Source organism: Canis lupus, chromosome 30, assembly GCF_003254725.2.
Source record: "Canis lupus dingo isolate Sandy chromosome 30, ASM325472v2, whole genome shotgun sequence".
Classification (NCBI taxonomy): domain Eukaryota; kingdom Metazoa; phylum Chordata; class Mammalia; order Carnivora; family Canidae; genus Canis; species Canis lupus.
In genome coordinates this window covers 29,704,801-29,727,287 of record NC_064272.1, presented here as the reverse complement: position 1 = coordinate 29,727,287, position 22,487 = coordinate 29,704,801, and the positions used below count along the sequence as shown (strand labels likewise).

Genomic DNA, 22,487 nt, shown 5'->3' with positions numbered 1-22,487 from the left:
AAAGTTTCAATTGAGATGTACAATTATATATACAGATCACATTTCTACTGGACAGTTCTGACCAAGAGCACACCCATTTCTTGACCACATACAGATTTGAATTATCTGACGAGTATTTCATAGACCTGGTGTGTACTCCATTCAGGACTAATGTCTAGTTGTCTCTTTTTGTGATCTTAACAGCCATTGATAATCAAGGTCTAAATTCATTCATTTGGGGTTGCAAAAGTGATAGTTTCTTTTTTTAAAAAAGATTTAATTTATTTATTCATGAGAAACCAAGAGAGAGGCAGGCTCCCCGTGGGGAGCCCTATGTGGGGCTTGATCCGGGGTTCCAGAATCACTCACTCCCTGAGCCGAAGGCAGATGCTCAACCACTGTGCCGCCCAGGCATCCCACAAAAGTGATAGTTTCATTCTGCCATTCTTTCTTTAGTTATTAGCTGGAATATTTGTAAAAAGAGAAATATCCAAGGCAGGTAGCACTGCTGTGTTGTCTTTATTTTATTTTTAGAGTTTTTATTCTTATTTTATGCACCTCCTTCTGTTTTATGGATAAGAAAACTGATACTCAGAGAAGTTAATGACTTGCTCAAAGTCACACAATGAATCCGTTTCGGAGTCAGGATTCTCATCAACCATTTGGTTACCCTAGGGTACAATTTGTACAGGAAAGGCAAATATGTATTTCCTTTATTTGCTAATTTTCAAAGTAATGAGCTGGTCCCCTAGCATTCTCCAAAGGTGACCAATGAATTTTAGGTATCATTATGAACTCAGTTCTAAACATATTTGTCTTCCAACTGATTGTTAATATTTTCTTCATCAATTGCCTCTTCTCTGGCCGGTGGGAGCCTCTTTAACTAAGTTCCTGAATTCCCACTCAATTCCAGTATTCCATTCCAAGTTTGTCATGCACGTTTCCTATCCCAAACCTGGAAGCAGTCATTTCTCCAGTGACCCCTGGTTCCTGGTCAGTGGTAAACATATTTATCCGCCACATTCTGCATAACATGGGTGGTCAGTTCTTGTTAGTTGGTTTTTATGCTTTTCAGTCAGAATTAGGAACTATGGTTCTGTTGAGCCAACAGACCTTTTCTCAATCATGTCTTTTTTATACCTATGTTCTTTTCATGTTGAACATAGATTGGAAATAGAGAAATAAACTCATACAAAGATTAACCAGAAATGTGTTGATTCATCATGTCCTGTATGCAAGAATATTGTCTTATTTCCCAGTAGAAGAGACCCTGGATTTGTAAAATATTCTAACAAAAAACATTTAAGATATTCATGGAAGATTAGAAAGGAAATAAAGAGATTAGTTATATGTTAAGTACTAAGTGTTCAGCACAAGTGGCTGAGTTGATGACGTCAAAGAATTTGCTACAAGCCAACAAACTTAATCACTCTAAGCCCATTCATGTTCCTGTGTCCATGTGACTTGTGCAAGGGTGTATCAAGAAGCTTTGCTGGGATTATACCATCTGTTGTAGCAATTCACTTCTACATGTTTTGTCCACAGGGAAGCTATCCTGGGAATCACAAGGTAAGTACAAAGTATGTCTTGTTCCATTCAAATAATAATACAAAATATATAGAAGGAATATGAGTGCTATGAATTATTAGCAGTGATATAGAGACTAGAGATTACATGAGGCATTTCCAACTAAATTTTTGTTTTTCATTGTTTCCAACCAATAACTATGCTTGTATAACTAACTTTTTAATTTAAGTTTATTATTTATTTGAGTAATCACTACACCAATGTGGGGCTCAAACTCATGACCCCAAGATCAACAAGAGTCACATGCTCTTCTGACTGAGCCAGCCAGGCATCCTTGACTATTAACTTTTGAGTGTGCTCATACAGTAGTTCCTGAATTAGCATGTCTGGCTATCTATGAAGAACCTGTTTCTAGTCTCGGTTCCATTTGCCTTTTGGAATCAACTTTTGAGTTTCTCATAGTCTCTGAAATAAGAATAGAAGTCTCTGAGGTAGTTGGTGCTAGAGTGCATAACTCTGCAGAGCAGTAGGCATCTCTCAACTTTATTAACTCATGCTTGCCAGAATATGGATACCAGGACTTGAACTGTGTTCTTGGGAATTGTTTTATCATTTGCCGGAAATGATATTAAATGCTAGAGACCTAAAAAAGCACAAAAACACAGGGCTCCTGCCCTCCTGGAGTTAGAATCTAGAGTAGAGAAGCTTATTATACAGATAACTAGTCAGTTATAATTGTGATATGTGCTACAAAGAAAAAGTGGTTAGTCATGATTTATATTTTCCATTGTTCAAATATTTATTAAATGCTTGTTAAGGCTCAGATTAATTAAGATTAACTCAGATTAAGTACAAGGGCTATAATGGTGAGCAAAATACCAAATACTCCGTAATATAGGTTTTGAAGGGGATAGATTAATATCCAGTTAATCCAACAATTGTAAAAAAATGTGCTGAATGCTTTGAAGGAAAGGTCTAGGCACCCCCCCCCTTTTTTTTTCAAATTGAGGTGGTTTTTTTTTTTAAGATTTTATTTATTTATTCATGAGAGACACAGAAAGAGAGGCAGAGGGAGAAGCAGTCTCCCTGCAAGGAGCCCAACACAGGACTTGATCTGGATCCTGGGATCATGCCCTGAGCCAAAGGCAGATGCTCAACCACTCAAATTGAGTTCTACAATGCATTTAGGTGAAATAGAAAATAACTATATATTATATAGTAAGGGTAAGAATTGTTACTCAGTTTACATATGTCTATGCTAGGTTACAAAGTCAAATGTATTTCATACTATGAGTCACAATGAAAAAAAATGTCTTAAAAGCCAGCTTGCTGGGTAGATCTATCCAAGTTTAGGGGTGGATCAGGAAAAGCTTTTTTGAGGAAATGATGTTTCAGCTGAGCTGTGAAGAATGAACCGCTATTAACTAGTGCAGAAGAGACAAGGAAAAAGAAGGTAGCTAGAACTTGGGATAGCATATACAAAGGCCCTGTGTTGGGTCAAAAGACCAAGGTAATTGAAGACTAGCATGGCTAGAGTTAAGACAGGAGAGGAGAGAGTAGGGGCCAGACAGGGCAAGACTTTGGAAGCCCTAGTGAGGAGTTTGATTTTTATTCTGAGAGCAGCTGGGAATCATTGGAGGCTTTTAAGCAGGGGGACTGCCTTGGTTTGCTGTTTTGAAATGATCACTTTTGTTGCAGTGTGTGAAACAGAATTGTAATATTAGGACATCAGAGGATATGTGGACACCAGCCATCCAAGTGAGAGATAATGGGGGCTTGGACTCCCGTGTTAGCAGTGAAGGGAGCTTGAAATGACTGTATTCCAGAGATTTAAGAGAGAAAACGAGGTAGGGATTTGAGATAGGTGATGGTGAAGAAGAAAGTGTCGGGCAGGAGTCCTCAGTTTTGTATACCTTAGACATTCCTTGAAACAAGGAATCCAGGGGGAGGAGGAACAGTTTCGGGGAGGGGAAAATCAGGAGTTCACTTGGGATATGTAGACTCTGAGACACTCTTGAGACATCTCGAAGGAGATGCCTTGTAGGCAGTTGTGTTTATGAGTTTAATCTCAGAGAAGAACTGGAGAATTCAATGTGTGAGTCATTGGCACATAGATTATTGATGCTGTGGACAAGGATGAAGTCATTTAGAGACTAGTGAAGCTTTTTAAAAAATAATAGTAATGTCAGTGCCTGGGCTCCACGTAGACCAGTTACCACAACCTTGCCCCTTGCCCTGCCTCTCACCTAGGCTCTGATGCAGCCAAACCGCCATAGACCCACCGAGAAGTCCTGGATAATGCAGCCTGCGGAAGCAGGCACAGACTGGCTTTGCCAGTATTCCCACTCCCATACCCTCAGCCAAAGCCTTCAGACTCCTTCAGAGCTTTCTTAACTGTCTACTGAGTGGAGTTGATATTCAGTATTCAGGGCTCTCCCCAGCTCCATCCCAGTCTACCCCTTGTCTTACTGCAGGCTACTTCCCAGCATAATCTACTTGGGTCATGCCGCTTGTCTCTCCCTCACTCTGCCCTGTCTCTGCTCCCTGGCTCAACCTGGAGTTACAGGCTCTACCTTTTTCCTGCTCACAGGCCATTTGTTCCCTTACCCTCAGGGTCCAGGTGAGGGTCCCATCCTTCCTGAAGCTTCCCCAACCCCCCATAAGGACTAGAATACTTTCTTTCCTTTGAAGAATTTCAGCACTTGATGATCTGTACTTCTCATTTTCTGTATAGCAGAGGTAATTGTCATTTTAGAGTATGTTCGAATTAGATCATGTCTTGCACTGTAGCTCTTGTTATTCTAAAGAGAGGTGTTTCCAGAATCCTCACTCTTAAATTACTCCAGAAACAAGTGTAGAGCTGAGTAAAGAGTATCTATTAGGTTATGGATGCTCGGTCAGAGGTGAGGGAGGAGGACGATGGCCCTGTACCTGCTCAGCTGACAAGCAGTTCACATGTGAGTCTCAAACTGTGGCCCTTCCCCATAGCTGAGAATTCTAATGATAGCTGAAAATGTGAATGAGAAATCTGAAAATGCCAAAACTTGTGAACTTCCCTATGTCCCCTGTAACTTCCTATGCCTCAGAGGCCCCTTTTTGGAACAGGTTGATGGGACAGATAACTTACTGATCACACTAGGACTTGTCTGATCCTGTAGCATAAAGAGTTACTCCCAGTATGCTGGGAAGCTGTCTCTTGGCATGGGGTGGAGAAGCCTTTTGAGTCTTACATACAGTAAGACCCAGACAAGAGTGGGCAGACAGTGGAGATGAGGGAATTAAAGGATTTGCCATCTGGCCTCATTTGACCTCTCTGCTCTCAGATTACTTACTCTGCCTCTTCTCATGATGTTATCCTGTGGGCATGGGGATGACCCCGGTGACCCCTCGGGGCTTTGCAACATCCCAGTAGGGATGACGTTGTATTAACCCAGAGATGCTCCCGAATGCAGGCTCCCTGATAAACCCTGATTGTTTGCAGAATGCTAGACTGTGGTCAGAATCTTTATTTAATCTGGTTTAAAATACATTAACAAATGAAATCCCTGGTTGTTGTGGCTATTATTAAACTAACAGATACATACTTAGATCTTAGCCAAAAGGCTCAGAAGCTATGTGTGAATTAATTTTTAATTCTTAGATTTCAGCTTTAGTAGTAGATGCTGTTGACTAATACTAATAGATTCTCACCAACAGTGCAGGAGCGTTCCAGATGTTCCACATCCTCATCAACATGATATCATCAGGCTTTTTAAAATTTTAACCATTTGTGTGTGTCTGTTGGAATCTCATTGTTTTGTTTTGCATTTTCCCAGTGGCTAATGAGGTTAAACAACTTTGAGGTTTATTTGGATATCCTTTTTCATGAAGTGCCTGTTAAGGTCTCTTGCCTGTTTTTGTACTAGGTCTTTTTCTTATTGCTTTGTAGTTCTTTGTATATATTGGGTATGGATCCTTTGTCAGATATATATGCTGCAAATATCTTCTCCCACTCTGGTTTGTGTTTTTTGTATGTTTGTTTTGTTTTGTTGTTTTTGTTTTTGTTTTTTTAATTTATTTATTTATGATAGTCACAGAGAGAGAGAGAGAGAGAGGCAGAGACACAGGCAGAGGGAGAAGCAGGCTCCATGCACCGGGAGCCTGATGTGGGATTCGATCCGGGGTCTCCAGGATCGTGCCCTGGGCCAAAGGCAGGTGCCAAACCACTGTGCCACACAGGGATCCCTGTTTGTTTTGTTTTGTTTTGTTTCATTGTTGTTTTACTCCTTAATGATATCTTCTGATGAATGGAAGCTCCTTAATGTAACCCAATTTGTCGTGTTTTCCTTTATGGTTAGTCTTTCCTGCAAGCTGCCTAAGAAATGTTTACCATGAATATATTTTTCATGTTAGTACCACACTATTTTAATTCCTGTATCTTTAAAGTAAGTGTTAATTATCTGATAGTATAAATCTTCCAGTTGTGTTGCTTCTTCAAGATTGTCTTGGCTTTTCTTGATCCTTTGCATTTTATTTAAATTTTAGAGTTAGTTTGCCAATTTATCCCCCAAAATGTAATGGAATTTTGATCCATGGTATCTATAAATCAATTCAGGGGAAAATTGATATCTTTACAATATTGAATCTTAACAACTCATGAACATGGCATATTCCTCCATTAAATATCATATTTTATAGTTTTCTGTAGAGAGGCTTCACACATCTTAGGTGGAGTCCTAGGTGATTTATGGATAATATGAAATAGCATCTTGTTTAAAATTTCATTCTCTAACGACATTTTTAAAAGACAACATTTACATAGCTTGTTGTTTGTATATAGAAATATAGTTGATTCTCATATATTGACCTTGTAGCCAATGACCTTGTTAAATCCACTTACTGAGAGTTTTATTCATAGATTCTTTTGGATTTTCTACGTATAATTATGTCATCTACAAGTAATGATAGTTTTATTTCTTTCCAATCCTTATTCTTTTATATTTTTCCCTCTCTTTTTGCATAGGCTAGTATCTCCTGTGCAGTGTTTAACAGAAGAGCTGATAGGGACATCCTTGTCTCAGTTCCAATCTTAGAGATATCTTTCAGTATTTCACTATTAAGTGGGATGTTTGCTTTAGATATTTTAGTGATATTCTTGTTTAAGTTAATGGAATTCCTTTCTCTTCCTAAGCTGCTAAATGGGCTTGTTTTTTCATAAAATCATGAATGGGTATTGATTTTATGAAGTGCTTTTTCTGCATCTACAAAATAGATCATCATATAATTTTTCATTTTTATTCTACTGACATTTATCTTTATTCCTACTGATTGATTTCGGAATGTTAAGCCAGTCTCTCATTCCTGAAATAAACTCAACCCTCAACCTAGCAGTATTGTATTTTTCTATCCATAATTTTTGGTGAGATTTTTGCAGCTATGTTCATAAGAGATTGGCATTTAATTTTGTCAGATTTGGTATCAAGGTGATGAAATCAAAATGCGTCAGGAAGTATTTCTTTTCTGGAAGAGTTTGTGTTAATTTGATATTTTTTCCCCTTATGTGTTCGAATGAAAACTCTTGATGACACACTTTAGAACTAGTGTTGTAGGCCACATTTTGGGAAACAATGGTCTAGAACAAAACTTAAAACATGAAATAATCATTCCTGTCAGTTTGAATGCTGTCATTTTTATTTCCTCCCTATGCAGCACCAGCCACTTTACCTTTTCTTTCCTTGCTGTGTGGGGCTCAGCTAAAGTCAGCACACAGGAGAGTGGTGAGGCCATTTGAGACCAAGCCTGGTCCTCAGGACTACGCTCTCCCTGCCACCAGGCGGCCTGCCCCAGCCCTGCTCAGCCACATCCACACTCCTCTGATAGAATGAATGCCCTCGATGGCGTCCCCTTCAAGGTGCCCAATGGCTTTGTGACAGGCACAGAGCCCCTTCCTGGGCTAGAGTTCAGCATCCCAGCTTGCAGGGAGCTTCTGCTGGGCTCTATGGTAAGTATATCTCTCTGTCCATCTATTTCTTGTTCCTGGGTCTGTAGATGTGATGCTGAGACTCATGGGCCTTGTTCCTTGATTTTAAAAGGCAGCCAGGCCAGAGCGCCTGCGGTAACTCAGTTGGTTAAGCAACTGACTCTTGACCTCAGCTCAGGTCTTGATCTCAGGGTCTTGATCTCAGGGCTATGAGTTCAAGACCCTTGTTGCACTCCACACCCAGTATGGAGCCTACATACATACATGTGTACATACATATATAAATGGCCAACAAGTCCATTGCTGGTATATTCTAGAAAGTTAGACATGACCCAAGGGGAAAAGTTGTTTCATGAAGAAGGCTGGTGCCCTTGTGATGGGGATTATTTAGTAGGTCTTATTTTAAGCTGAGAATAACCGGAAGCTGCCTATAGGAAGTGACTGAGAGACTTTGCAGGGATACTCCAATTCCTCTCTTCCCTGTCAGTCTGCTGCCATGTCTAAAATTCTACCATTTAGAACCATTCTTGGGAACTAAGACACTATCTTCAGAATCCTCTGTTAAAATGCAGACTGTTACATGGGAACCATTAGAAGGGATTACTGTTCCATTGACCCAAAGCACATCTGCCCTGGAGGCACCCTGGAAACGCCCCATGCCCCACAGCTCACACACTGGGACGCACCCAGTGTCTGCACTGGTACCACATACCTTCAAGATACACATAATTATTTAACTTCTGGGAGAGTCCAGCTTACCTGAAGGTTTTAGGGAAACCTATTGCATTCGTATTCTAACAGATATTTCATGAGATAGAATGCAAAATTCACATGGATTATTTATTTATTTTAAAGATTTTATTTTATTTTATTCATGAGAGACACACAGAGAGAGGCAGAGACATAGGCAGAGGGAGAAGCAGGCTCCATGTAGGGAGCCTGATGTGGGACTTGATCCTAGGACCCGGGATCATGCCCTGAGCCAAAGGCAGACAGACGCTCAACTGCTGGGCCATCCAGGCATCTCATTCACATGGATTTTTAAAAATGAAAGAACAGAATTGCAAAAAAACTATGGAACTGGTGCCGGGCCACTCAGACTCTTATGTGGTCATTCTCTACAGTCTTCAGGGTACTTTGTAAAAAAAATTCTAGGAGGATCTAGGGTGGCCCTCACTCATTTTGCACATGAGAAACCTGAAGTCCAGAAAAGGGAAATGATTCATTCATAGTTAGGGGTCATGGCAAGATTAAAACCCAGGTCTTAACTCCAAATTGTTTTGTATTAGCTGAGAGCAGGTTTGGAACATGAGAACTGTACAGGTAATGCTCCAAGGCAGAAAAGCAGGTTGCAGGAAGTGAGGTGCCCAAAGTACAATCTATGAAGGAAGGAGCTTGGGTGACTTGGGAGCACATAAGCAGGAGACTCAGTGCAGTTTTGTTTTATCTGTAGAACTTTGGACCAAGATCTCCAGAAGGGAAATATGCTTTGTAAAACCTGGAGCATGATGTCTGGGGGCCCATGACAGAGGCAGGAGGCAGGAGCTCTCACTTTTCCCAGGCAGCCTGCGTTGTGGGCTCTTGCCCTGGCAGTAGAACTTGTGTCATGGGAAGAGGAATTCATTTCACTAAACTCAAATGGAGATGGATTATCACAGCTTTTCCCTCCCTGCTGAGCTCAGCCCAAGCTGGGAAGAAGCTATCCTGAAAGTTACTTCTCTTAGAAGCAGAATTTGGGCACCTTTCTGCCAAGTCTACATCTGGTATCCTAGCCCAGGTGCTGACCCCAGCTCTGCTCCCTACCCAGCGAGGGTATCTGTACTCTCTTGGGCCTATTTCCATTCCTGGGCTCCCATTTCTTTTACTGCTGGGCCAATCTAACAAACAGAGAAGCATGGGATTTCAAGTATGATTTACAGCCTCTCCCAGTAAGTCCTCTGGAGTTCATCAGGCTATATTCCCAGTGTTGGAACTTGGAATACATTTTCCCATAACAACAATGTTATAGGTAGTGGTTAGATTGCCAGGCAAACCTACAGTTCTCTAAAGGGAAAAGTAATAATCAGAGCTACCATTATTGAGCACCTGCTGTGCACTAGGCCTGTGCTTAGGTGCTTTTTGTACAGTCATTCTTCTCTCTCATATTTATGATAACCCTTTTAGCAGGTATGTGTCCCTACCCCATGGCACGGGAAACCAAAGCTCCTACCCAACTGATGTACTTGTGATTGACACAACCAGGATTCCAACACATGTCTGTCAGACTCCAAAGCCCATGTCCACCCCATCCACCCTACTGCCTTCACCCTTTCTTCTGTACTTAAAGCTTTGGCAAGTCTGTGTTGTTTCATCGTTTTTGTTTATTTTTTAAGATTTTATTTATTTATTCATGAGAGGCACAGAGAGAGAGAGAGAGAGAGAGAGGCAGAGACATGTGCAGAGGGAGAAGCAGGCTCCACGCAGGGAGCCCGACCTGGGACTCCATCCCGGGTCTCCAGGATCACACCCCGGGCTGAAGGCAGCGTTAACCGCTGAGCCACCGGGGCTGCCCATAGTTTTCCTTTAATTAGCGTTAATTGCCCTAACAAAAAATATTTTTAGAGAAAAAATACATTCACATTATTTAAAAATGAAAAAAACAAAACCCACCATGAAATCATATATAGCAGGGTTTGATAAACATTTTCTGTAAAAGGCCAGATAGTAAAAACTGGTGATTACTCAACTCTGTTGCTGTAGGGAAAAAGCAGCCATAGTTCTGGAAAGAAGTGAGTAGGTAGGTTTGTGTTCCAATAACACTTTATCTACAAAGGCAAGGGGATTGGGCAGTGTGGCCCAAGGGCAGCTTGAAGGCTTTGGGAGAGTGAACAGCCTCCTCCTGATTCCTTCCTATCTACCCAGTTCCTCAGCTCCACCCCCGCACTGGAGATATGTTTCTCATATTCTGTGTATACTTCCAGGGGGATTCTTATGTGTATACAGACATGCAAGTACAGCCATTTCTTCCTTTTTTACACCAAAGGTAGCATTTTATATACACTGTTTTTCTTAACTTTTTTACCTAATATATTTTTAAATCTTTCCATATGGGTACACAGAAAGCTTCTTTGGTTTTATTTTTCATTGTGTAGCATTCATGGCATTACATGGATATATTATACTTTATTGAACAAGTGCCCTCTTGATGGACACTTGGGTCCTTCCCAGTTTTTTGCCATGACAAACAATGCTGCAGGGAATGACTATGTGCAAATCCCTTCTTGAATTTGTTTTAAGTATTTTTCCAAATTGCCCTCTGTAGGGATCATACTGATGTATATCCCAGCCAGCACTCTACAAGAGGCCTGTACCTCCCACACTCTCCAATAGAGTATCCTCAGACTTTGGATCTTTGCTGAGGGGTAGGCGGATGATATCTCAGTTTTGATTTGCCTTTCTCTTATCATAGGTGAAGTTGAGCAACTATTTGTGTGTTTGTTTATTTTTTATTTTAGATTTTTTTAAAATTTATTTACTCATGAGAGACACACAGAGAGAGACAGAGACATAGGCAGAGGGAGAAGCAGGCTAGGCTCCCTATGGGGAACCTGATGCAGGACTTGATCCTAGGACCTTGGGATCACGACCTGAGATGAAGGCAATCAACCACTCAGCTACCCAGGTGCCGCTCTTCACCCATCCGTTTATTCTGCACATACTTACAAATGTCCCCTCTGGGCCAGGCCTGCCTGGCCCCTTAGGATGCAGAGGGGACTAAGACACAGCTCAGTCAAGGAGACACCCTGGAACCGCCAAATTATGTTCCTCTCCCCAACTGAGGATCGTGTCAGGACAGGAGGGAACAGTGTCTGTGATCTAAGTGTCTGAGTATCTGTCTTTCTGCCTCTCCTGCCCCTCACAAATACTACTTCCCCCAGCCTCACTCTTCTTTCATTGGCCATTACCAAGCACAAAGATTGCTTCTTTTTTTTTTTATTTTACATTTTTTAATGGAGTTTTGTATTTCTGGTTCTTATTTTTAAAGGTAGGCAACAGGAATACTTTATTTCTGACTCATTTATAAATTTTCAAATTAGATTATTTTTTAAAATATTTTATTTATTGACTTGACACAGAGAGAGAGCACAAAAGCAGGGGGAGCGGCAGACAGAGAGAGAGGGAGAAGCAGGCTCCTGGCTGAGCAGAGAGCCTAATGAGCGGCTCCATCCCAGGACCCTGGGATCATGACCTGAGCCAAAGGCAGACGCTCAAACACTGAGCCACCCAGGCGCCCCTAAAGTTAGATTATTTATGTGAGCTCCAGGCTGCCTTTTTTTAGGTGGTCTGATACACAGTAAAGAAAGCACTACTGTCACACGGACAGAGAAATCCCAGCTTAAGCCACTCGACACCAATCTGACCTCCAGCAAATTAAAGTTTCCCAGCCTCATTTTCATGATCTAACACCAGAACGTACTAAGTAGAGTTTAACAGAGATGAGTGATTTTTACATTTCCTGGCCTTCAAAGTAACCTCTGATGGCATCAAACGGGAAGGGGCAGGTATTACTCCATAGAGAGGTTTGCGTGCCTCGGTGGGCATCCAAGGCTGGGTGCTCGCTGGCAAATAAATGGTGCTGGGCTGTCTCTTAAGAAGACTTAGAAAGTTTCTTTGCTAAGAACAAGTTTTATTGGAGGCATTTTTTAAAGCTGCCATTGTTCAATTACATGCTGAATGGCAAAGAGACTTAGATATTGGATTTCAATACATCTCATTCTATTAACCTATTCCTCATTACGTCCCTCAGGCAGAGTTTACCATTCGATTGTTATCGATATCCATCCCCCTCCCCCCAGTGCTAGCTAAAACTGGGGCAGAGGGTGGGTGGTGATGGTTACCTGGGGTGCAGAATCGGGGGAAGCTGCCCAGGCCTGGCAAGTTTTTGGCTGAACAGGTTCCCCGGAAGCAGGGGGGTCAGGGCTGCGCCCCCCTGGCCCCGGTTTGGGCCGCAGAGCCTCACGTCGACGCCTCTCCCTGCAGCACGATTTCAGCCTGGAGAGGAAGGCGCTCTTCTGGGTGGAGGCTGTCCTCCGGGGACCCTGCCCGGTCCAGTGCGACGCCCCGGGAACGGCGTCAGCCCCTCCCGCCTGGCTCTTGCTGGTCAGCCCGGACCTAGTGCCCGCACCTGCCGCAGACACAGGCCCCGAGGCCGGGCCCCCGGCGCGGCTGGACGAGGAGGACGACGGCCAGGAGGAGGAGGACGAGGACGAGCACGAGGACGAGGAGGAGGACCAGGGCGAGGAGGAGGAGCAGGGCGAGGACCGCGACCAGGAGGAAGCCGCCTCTGCCGAGGAGGAGGAGCCGGGGCCCCGCAGCCCCCCGCCCGGCTCCCCCGCGAGCCCCGGCCCCGGCCCCGCCCGCTACTCGCTGGACGTGCTGCGCGGCGTGAGGTCGGAGCTGGCCGGGGCGCGGCGGCGGCTCTCCGAGGGCAGGTTGGCCGCCCGGCCCCGCGCGCTCCTGCACCGCCTCCGCCAGCGCGCGCTGAGCCTCTGCCCCGCGCCCGCGCCCCCGCCCCCGCCCGCGCCCGCGCCCGCGCCCCCCAGCGCCCCGGCGCCGCCCCGGCGGCCCTCCACGGCCGGAGCCATGCCCCCGCTGCGGAGCCACAAGCCCACGGTCGCGGTAAGGCCCCCGCAGGCAGTCCGGGTTCCCAGCCCACCTTCCCTCCGGCGGGCTTTACCTGTTCTCCTCCGGCCCCGTACGCGCTGCCCTTCCTGGGGTCCTTGGCCTAGAATATTCCCTCTTTTCCGCTCTGTTTTTGCTTCTATTAGGGCACATGTCACAATAATTGTAATTATCCAGTACCTGGCTGTGTCTTCCCATGCGATAGGAATTCTTTTAGGAAAGGGATTAGATGGCCTTCATTTTTTGTTTCTAGGGCACCCGGCAGCAGACTGGCCCCTAGGGGGTGCTCAGTGACCGCTCGTTGAATTAATGAACGTGACTCCAATCCAGGTTGTCCCCCACTGAGTAAGGCTTCCTGAAGGATGGGTGACCTGGAGGCTCAATCCGGGGATACGCAGGGAGCAGTTATCTCCTGCTCCGCACTGAGTTAGTTGAAAGAGACAAGTCAAAACCTCGGGACAAGGAGAGTTGGCCCCGGGGGTGTGCACCAGACAGCATGTATAGTGGGAGGGATCAGGTGTTGAGAGAGAGGAGGTGACAGTTTCTGCAGACCGGGAAGGTTTCAGGACAGAGATGTGCATGTGGAAGAACCAGGAGCAGAGCTGAATTTCAAGTGAAACCAGTGAAAACTCCTCACTTTGCCACCCCTGAGGCCTTCTATCTAATTTTATATTCACGGTGGTGTGCCTTTTTTTAAGAGGTTCAAATTCTGTAAGTACCGAACTCCATAAAATCTGGATCTGGAGCAGATGGAGTGGGTCAAGACTGATAGCCAAAGGTGACAGTCGGGCACAGCTCTCTACCCCCTAGCTGCCCTACAATCAGGCCAGGAGTTACAACAGAATAAGGCCCAGGTAAAATTTAAATCCAAAAGACAGACTAGAGGTCTGGCTCTTCTTGCTCACTGGGGTGTGACCTTTGGCAAGTCACTGAACTGATCTGAGCTATCCCCTCTCTATCTGTACCTTGGGCCACTTCACCTCACACAGCTGTTCAGTGCAAACACAGAGCAGAGGCTCTGTGAACTGGACAGGTCACACCATGTCAAGGACCAGACGTTAATGCCAGGATGGCTCTTCCCTGGTCCAGATTAAACTGAACTCTAGCAACAACCCTGTGCAGGGAATGGGGCCAATGTTATGCAGAGGAGAAAGTTGAGGCAGAGGACAGTTAAGAGTCATTTTTAGGGTCACAAGGGTAGATTCAGATCCTAAGATATTGGGGGTCAAAAGCAGACCCTGGGGTAAGGTCATGGCAGAAAAACCCCTGAGAAGATAAGGAGGGGTGGACAGTTCACGTCACACATATGCACTCTGCCCCAGGAGCCAGGACAGCAGCTGGGCTTTCCTCGGGGAAAAGAGGACAGGGATGGTCTATTCAGGGTTGGCAGGTAGGTACTTCTTTATGAGGATGATGCCAGGCAAACTGATTGAAATGCCTTCGAGCCACCCTCCTTGCTCTAGTGTCTGTGTGGGTCTCCCCAGCACATAGCTGTGCCCAGTCCCTACCCTGCTCTGTGCCCTGCCAAGCCCTAGCCCAGCCAAACTGAAGGAGGAAGATCTATCCCTGCCCCACTCACTAAGGCGTAGGGTAAAGAACGCTGAATTAGATTCTGAGTAGGGCTCAGGTCCCCATTGTGTGTTGCTTCCCCAGTCATTAACTTCTCTGAAGCTCAATTTCCATGTCTGTAAAATGGGATAATAGGATGAACCTATCATATTTCTCTTGTGGAAAAATGTCCTGCCCAGCCAGATGTCACTTCCAGTGGTAACTGACACATCCAGCCTGTCTGTATTTCAGTCCCTCAGCCCGTACACCTGCCTGCCACCTCTTGGTGGGGTGCCTCAGCGTCCTAGTGCCTGCAGATCACACCCTGCTTCTGCTGACCTGCTGTCTGCCCTGAGCCAGGAGGAGCAGGACCTCATTGGGCCAGTGGTTGCCCTAGGGTATCCTCTGCATAGGGCCATTGGGGCTCTGCAGAAGACAGGGCGGCAGAGCCTGAGCCAGGTAGGTGAATGAGGGGCCCTAGACTGGGGGGCTGGGGGGCTGGAGTCAGGCAAGTAGGCAAGTAGTTTTTGTCTTTAACTTGAAACAGTTTTGTTTCCTTCTTTTAGAAGCAGAACCTAAGCCTGGCATTAATTGCTGAGAGTTGTGAGCAAGTTTCTAGATCCTAATGCTATTTTCTCCATAAAGGCTTATCAGGAATCCCCATGCTCACTTGGAAAGTTTTAATATTCTACTCCTGTCCTAGTCTCTCCCCAAAGCACAGGGAGCTGGAACTTTGAGCAGCCAGTAATCTCTCCAGAGACACCAAATAGAACTTTCTGTAATGAAAGAGCTGTTTTATATCTGGGTTGTGCACTAGCCTTATGTGGCTACTTGAAATATGGCTAATATGACCAAGAAACTGAATTTTTTATTTTACTTAATTGAAATTATAATAGCCACTGTGGCTGGCTGCTAGCTACTATGTGGGATGGCACAGCTCTAAGCACTTCCCTCAATGAACAGTTTATCCATATTCATATCCATCTTTTCCTCTTTTGACCTACCCATCCATCCAGTCTAGTCATCAGTACTCACTGGGCACTTCCTAGGTGTTTAGATGCAGCTAGGAGCTATGGGGGAACCTCTTCTTAGTGGAAGGGGCTACAAAGAATTTATGGCCATTCTTAATCGAGCACAAGGAAGGTCCAGTGATCACCAAAGGCTTCGTGGAGGTGCCACATCTTGGGCTGGGCTTCAAGGATGAATAAACTCTGGATTTTAAGGAAGGAGAAGGGATGATATTCCAAGCAGGAGGAACAGTGTGAGCAAAGGAGTGGAAATAGCAAGGAAGGGTTTGGGAGGCCCTGATCCAACCTGTCTTGCTGGAGTAGAGGGTACATGATGCAGAACTGGTAGGAAATAAGACAGGGAAGGGAAATCAAGAGCAGATTGAGGGTATTTTGAGGGCTGGGCTGAGACGTTTATAAATAACCCACTAACAAAAGGAAGGAATGGAAGGATTATGAATAGCAGCAGGAGGTCACACTGCATGCCATTACCTAAACCTCCCTTCCCGTGCCTGAAGATTACATCCTGCTTCACATTGTTTTCTGAACATGTGGGCTCTTTTGGTTGGAAGCTGAGCTGCAGGTATCAAAAGGTCCCAGGACAGTTAGCACTATCCTTTCTTCTGTCTCTGCCCCATCACCATCAGAGGCCTTGGATACTCTATAATCGCTGGTCACTGCCATATGTTGGGTCCCTGAGGTCCAGAGCTGCCTCTTCCTGGATAAGGCAGTGACAAAAGAGGGACTTTCACAATGGAGCTGAGGCAGGATGTGCTGCTGCCAGATTGAGGAGGTGGGCAAATGTACCTGCTTCTGCTCAGTCCTGGAGGAGAACTTCCAACATGATGACCCCTGTGTGGCTAACATGGGGCTGCTGACATTTACTGAACACCTTTGTGCCAGTCCCTCAGTCTGAGAGTATCCAATTAGGTCTTCTCCATTCTGCAAGGTTGTCACCACTGTGCCCACTTTGCACATGAGGAAACTGAGGCCAGGGAGGTACATATAACCAATCAGTGGAAGAGTCAGGGTTGAGGCCAGACTGGTTTGACTCTCAATCTTTGTGGCGTGGTACTTTTCCTCATTTTCTGTGTGAGAACCTTACAGGGAAACAAAATCTCAGGCCGATCTGAGATTTAAGAGTAGGTCTAAAGTTGTCCTCACCTTCAGCTGCTGCTGAAAGCCAGGACCCTGGCCAAGAAGCTGGCCAGGAGGATTGTGAAGGGCCACGCCCACTGTGAGGGCTCTGACATGCCCCGCAGTCCCATGAGCTCATATGACAAGGCCAAGGCCTCAGGCTATCACTGAGCGGGGAGGGGGGATCTGAAGGTTGGAACCAGCACGGAGCCCTGGCTCTCTGTGGGTGATTGGAAGAATCCCACTGCATCAGGAACGTGGTGTTTCCAGATATGCACTGACCACCTGCCTGGCTAGCCGGATCTCTGGGTGGCCTTCTTCCATGGTGGTCAGTCGGAGCCAAGCTCTGAGGCGCGGGCCTGAAGGGCCATTGGATGACTTCATCTGTCTTCCCCCAACCAAGTTACTATTTCTCTGTATTCTATGAAGTTCCACCATTAACTGAGCAACTCCTTTGGGTTCAGAGATTCCTTCCCCATTAAAGAATATATGCTATAGGGCAGCCTGGGTGGCTCAGCGGTTTAGCGCCACCTTCAGCCCAGGGCATGACCCTGGAGACCCAGGATTTGGTCCCACAGAGCCTGCTTCTCCCTCTGCGCCTCTCTCTCTCTCTCTTTCTCATGAATGGATAAAATAAAAATAAAATCTTAAAAAAAAAAAAAAAAGAATATATGCTATAGTAAACCTTTCTGGCCAGGAATTAATGGCAGATGGTCCAGGAAGGCGAGCATCAGGTGACAGAGACAGAGCATTTAGAAGAGCCAGGGAGAAAGGAGGAGATACAAAATACAAGCTTTGTCCATCATTCCTTCTTTCCTTCCACAAGAATTGATATGCCCACTGGCTGCCTACAGGACAGCATGGGTGGCATGTATGAGCATCCACAGGCCAGGCCCAGACTTGGTATGGGATTCCAGGCACCTCGGGGTCCCTCTTGAACCTCACTTTCCCTCTTTACAGAATGGAGCAAGAATATGTGTTTATAACCAATGATTGCCAAGGGCCCATTTGGGGAGTGAAAGTCATCCTTACCCACCCTGGGGCCTGAGACAGACCTGTTGGCTTCTACAGTCTCCAAGGCCCAAAAGTTGGCTAAGCAGCAGAATCTGTAGATCCGCAGGACCTACTCTGGAGGATCCCAATCAGTGGATCTGGAGTGTGCCCAAGGGCCTATCATGTTAAGGATCTGAAGGTGGTTCTGATACACAGCCTGCCATGGGGTGTACTGGTATGAATTGAGGTCAGCTATCCCTTGAGTCAGTGGTTCTCAGCCTTGACTACACATTAGAATTATCTGGAGAGCTAGAAAAATCCCAGTGCCCAGACTGCCTCCCAGACCAATTATATCAGAGCCTCTGGAGGCAAGCATCAGTGGTTTATGGGTAGTTGTGTTAAAGCTCCTCCCAGGTAGCTGCAGTTAGCACCAAGGCCAAGAACCTTGTTGTGGATGAACCAAGAGGCCAAGGGAGCATCCAGCATCTGCTCTTGACTTGTTCATGTTTTTAACCTTTGGAAATCCTGTCTACTTTCCAGGCAGCCCAGAGCCCCTCCTCTAGCACTGGGCTGCTGATGGACAAAGCTGAAAGGTCAGGTGATCTAGGCCCTAGTCCTGGATCCCTGGGCAAGCTACCCACCCTGCTTGGACCTGTTTCTTCAACTGCACAGGGAGGGCTTGGCTCGGTGGTTTACAAAACATGCTCTGAGCAAGGTATAGATATCCTGAGGTCGGAGCACTGGACTCCTGGCTCCCCTGCTCCTACTCCCAGTTCTCCCAGAGCAGCTCAACTCTCCCATTATGGTTGCAGGCTCTTGATGCTTGGACAGCTCAGAGGCCAAAACAGTTTTTAAACCATTTATCTGTATGATCCATGCTTTCTGCCCAGCCCTGAAGGTCTGCAGAAACCCTACCTGTTTCTTCTCCACTTATCCCCATAATTTTTATGGCCTGGAGCCTTCATTTGACATTGACTCTTTATAAACCTTGCTTTGATTTGCCTGGCGCTCAGGATTTCCCGTATTTGGTTCATCTCCCTCACTAAGTTTTGAGCTTGAAAGTAGTTCTTAATTCATTTTATAAACACAGCATAACTTTATTGAACTCCTTCTGCCTGCCACGCTGGGTGCTGCCACAGTAGTGAACAACTGATAGAACTCTTCCCTCGTGGAGCAAAAAGTTAAATGAGAATGCTGAGAAAGATAGTAGAACAACTAGAGCTGTATGCGCTGTGATGAGGGAAGCACAGGTCCTGTGGGAGCAGCAGGCAAGGCACTCAGTGGAGACTGAGGGCAGAGGCCCCCCAGGGAAGAGGAGCAAGGCTGGCCTTGGCTAAGCGGAGGGATGCAGAGGCCTGGGGATGCCGAGGGAGGAGCGAGCAGAAGCCCCCCCCCCCCCCCGGGGGAGGGTGGGGGCAGGATTTTGGGCCCTGGTAGGAGCCCATACTTCATCCTGAGGGCAAAAGCAGCTCCTGGTGACTAAGCAGGGAGTGACTTGAACAGGTCCTCAGCCCTGTGGTCTCTTCCTCTGTCCTGCTCCCCTTGCCAGCACTGGGGCTCCTGTGGTCCTGGATGGCAGAGATGTATGTGTCTGGAACAGGGTGGGTGGCACAGGTATGGATGCTGAAGAGGATGCTTTGCACAGGTGGGTGCTCACTAGGGAGGGGGAACATAGTGCAATGGGTGGTAGGTGAGGCACCTATACCTCCGGTCAGTCACACTCCCCAGTTAGGTTCTGGGAATACCTTAGCTCACCCTGACAGCACTTTTCCTGGATTACAGCCCCCCATTGGGGACTGTTGGTAAGAACCTGCTGCCCACCCATCCCCAGGTCTACGGACGGGGCCTCTGTCCCTCCTCTGTTGGCTCACAGGGTCCTGAGGCCATTTTGTGTGTGGTAGGTTGACTTACCAGCCCGGTGTGAGCTCAGGCCTCCCTGAGGTCCCCAGGGTGCCTCCTCTACCCCCTCTATTGCCCCTGCCACTGCTCTTACCACCCCCTTGTACCTTCTTCTGGCCCAGTTTCTCAGCTACCTTAGTGCCTGCGACCGGCTGCTGCGGCAAGGCTATGAGGAGGGGCTGGTGGAGGAGGCCATGGAAATGTTCCAGTTCTCTGAGAGCCAGGTCAGCAGGGCCACCTGCCTGGGCCTCGGGGAAGGGGCGGCAGGGATGGGGTTGCACACACAAGCCTAGTGTGCGGGGGCACACCAGTGCCAGAGCCGGAGCCTGGGGCTCATCAGGAGATAGCCTGCTTGCTCAGCCCTGGGGAGGAGACAGCCCAAGGAGGTGAAGCATGGGGGAGAGGAGGGAAACGGGAGGCAGAGCTTTCTTGTTATTTAGCTGAATCAACACAACAAGTATTATCAAATGCCCACTCTGTCAGACAGACAGAGGGGACCTGTGCACAGCACGAAGACATAAACTCAGCTCGGGGAGTTTGCTGCCTGGAAACCCAGAATGCAGGCAAATGTGGGCCCAGTGGAACATTCTGAGTGCCCAGTGTGCATGGCCTGGCCCCAATGGGCTGCTGGCCCAGGCTCTGCCGAGCACCTCTCCACAGAGGCTGAGGCAAGGACAGAGGGCTGGGAGAGGTGCCAAGGAGGAGGAAGGGAGGAGAAGCAGGGACTCTTCAAGCACTGGGGCAAGAGGAGAAAGGAAGGCAGAGGCTGTGCTGTGTGAAACTTCAGCAGGGTTTGGGGCTTGGGCAGAGACCCCAGGCTGTACATCCTCTGGGCACCAGGATGCAGCCTCCTTCTTTCTGCCCCAGTGCCCAAGCACAGGCGGTCAGCCAGCAATGAGCTGGAGTGAGGGAGTAAAGCCAGGATGGAGCCAGTGGCCAGGCCTCTCTCCTTGGCACAGGAAGGGATGTGTAGGCCCATGTCACCCTGAGGTGTAGGAAAAATGCAAGTGCTGCCCAGGATCAGGATCAGGCTTACCTGGCCTGGGGAGTCCCTAGCTTCCTGGGAATAGATACAGTGGGTACCAGGGAAGTGGCTCCCCAGGGAGGTGGCTATCCTGGCAGAGTCCCCAGCATTCTCTGCTTCCCCTTCCTCAGGCAGGGGAGTTCCTGCGCCTCTGGGAACAGTTCAGCGACATGGGCTTCCAGCAGGACCGGATCAAGGAAGTGCTGCTGGTCCACAGCAATCGCAGTGAGCAAGCCCTGGAGGAGCTGGTAGCCTGTGCCCAGTGATGGCTGGTGCATTCCACAATGCCTGTGCATCCCCGTCCCGCACCAGACCTGGAAATCCATTCTAACTGTATTATTAAGACTACGCAAGAGGGGTGCCCAGCTGGCTCAGTTGGAGGAGGAGCATGTGGCTCTTGAACTCAGGGTTGTGAATTTGAGCCCCACGTTGGGTGTAGAGATTACTTTAAAAAATAATAAACTTAAAAAGATTATATAAGAGTAACAGTGATGCATGCTCTTTATAAAAATGCAAATAATCCCAAAGGTAGAGGTAAATACTGTAGGGGAGGCAAAACTTTACCCATTTTTGGTTTTCAGCTGGGGCACCTCAAGGAAAAGACAGATTAAGAAGAGTAAAACTGATTAATGCATGTAGCACACATCGTGTGGGAGAAACCTCAATGAAAAGCAACTCAAAGCAGCAGTTAGAACTCTGGCTTATATAGCATCTTCAACAAAGAGCAGTGGATATGTAGAGAAATGACAGAATAAAGGAAACCAGTTTCGGGCTTCCAGGGATGGCACGCTGTTGGGTGAGCAGGGTGGTGTAAATATGAGGAAGCAGCAAACTGAGTAGGTTTGTTTGCAGATTCCCCTGGAGCTTGTCTGGGCTGATAAGAATCTGTCTCCAGAAAAGGAGAATTTATACCTGTAGGCAAAAAGTGGGGCTAGGGTGGAGGGAGCTTTTTTTTCTGCATTTGTTGCTTCTTAATTACCTTCTACTTAAAATAATTTTTATGTCAAAGAGACATATTTTGGGGTGACATTCTGGTCTCTTTCAGTACTAAAACAATCGGCTGAAAGAGTTGAAAGTGGTTGCCTCTGGGGAAGAGCAGATGGAGAGCATGGACAAGGAACTGTGTTTTTTCCTACAAGCCTTGTAAAACTACCTGTCTTTAAACTATACACACACACACAAAAAATAAAAATAAAAAAATAAACTATACACAGTAGTAACTGTGATTTTAAGAATATTAAAACAAATAAATGGTGGGCAGTTCTTTTCAGTCCTGTGGGCTCCTGGACTTAGTGTGGAAAGAACATCTAACTGTGGTTCAGAAAGCCTAATTTCTTATTTTGTTTCTGCCGCTGACTGGCTCAAGGCCTCTTTGGGCCTCATTTTCCCCAGGAAAAGTGGAGAGACTGAACCTGGCTGCTATCCGTAGGAATCCTTGAAGACTTTGTTAAAGAGTCCCAAGACCTACTCCTGGGTGATCTGATTTAGAAAGTCCAGCTTGGCAGCCTCAGAGAGCTCTTTTTGGTTTTGGTTTTGTGTTTGGTGGGCAGCAAAGCAAGGTTTATTGAGTGATAGCAAAGTGATAGTACAAAGCTCCCAAGGAGGGAGGGGACCAGAGAGGGTTTCCCCTGTTTTGTTTTTATAAGAAGCTCTCTGGGGGGAATTTTTAAAAAGATCTATCTATCTATCTATCTATCTATCTATCTATCTATCTGCAGGGGGCGGGGGGAGTTGGGGTGGAGAGAACACAGAA

At 46.4% G+C, this 22,487-nt stretch overlaps 1 protein-coding gene across 2 annotated transcripts; it reads left to right on the top strand.

Moving 5' to 3' along the window:
• Positions 1 to 1,226: 1,226 nt before the first annotated feature.
• Positions 1,227 to 21,220, top strand: UBAP1L (ubiquitin associated protein 1 like). 2 transcript variants are annotated; one of them, XM_025472464.3, is made up of 6 exons: positions 1,227 to 1,548; positions 7,195 to 7,486; positions 12,485 to 13,123; positions 14,927 to 15,133; positions 19,833 to 19,934; positions 20,866 to 21,220. In XM_025472464.3, exons 2-6 carry the CDS (start codon positions 7,367 to 7,369, stop codon positions 20,998 to 21,000), a joined length of 1,203 nt encoding a protein of 400 aa, XP_025328249.1. In that variant the 5' UTR covers positions 1,227 to 1,548; positions 7,195 to 7,366; the 3' UTR covers positions 21,001 to 21,220. The 2 variants fall into 2 exon arrangements, with proteins under 2 accessions (XP_025328249.1, XP_048960181.1); XM_049104224.1 differs by lacking the exon at positions 1,227 to 1,548 and having other exon boundaries at positions 6,374 to 7,486.
• The last annotated feature ends 1,267 nt before the right edge of the window (positions 21,221 to 22,487 follow it).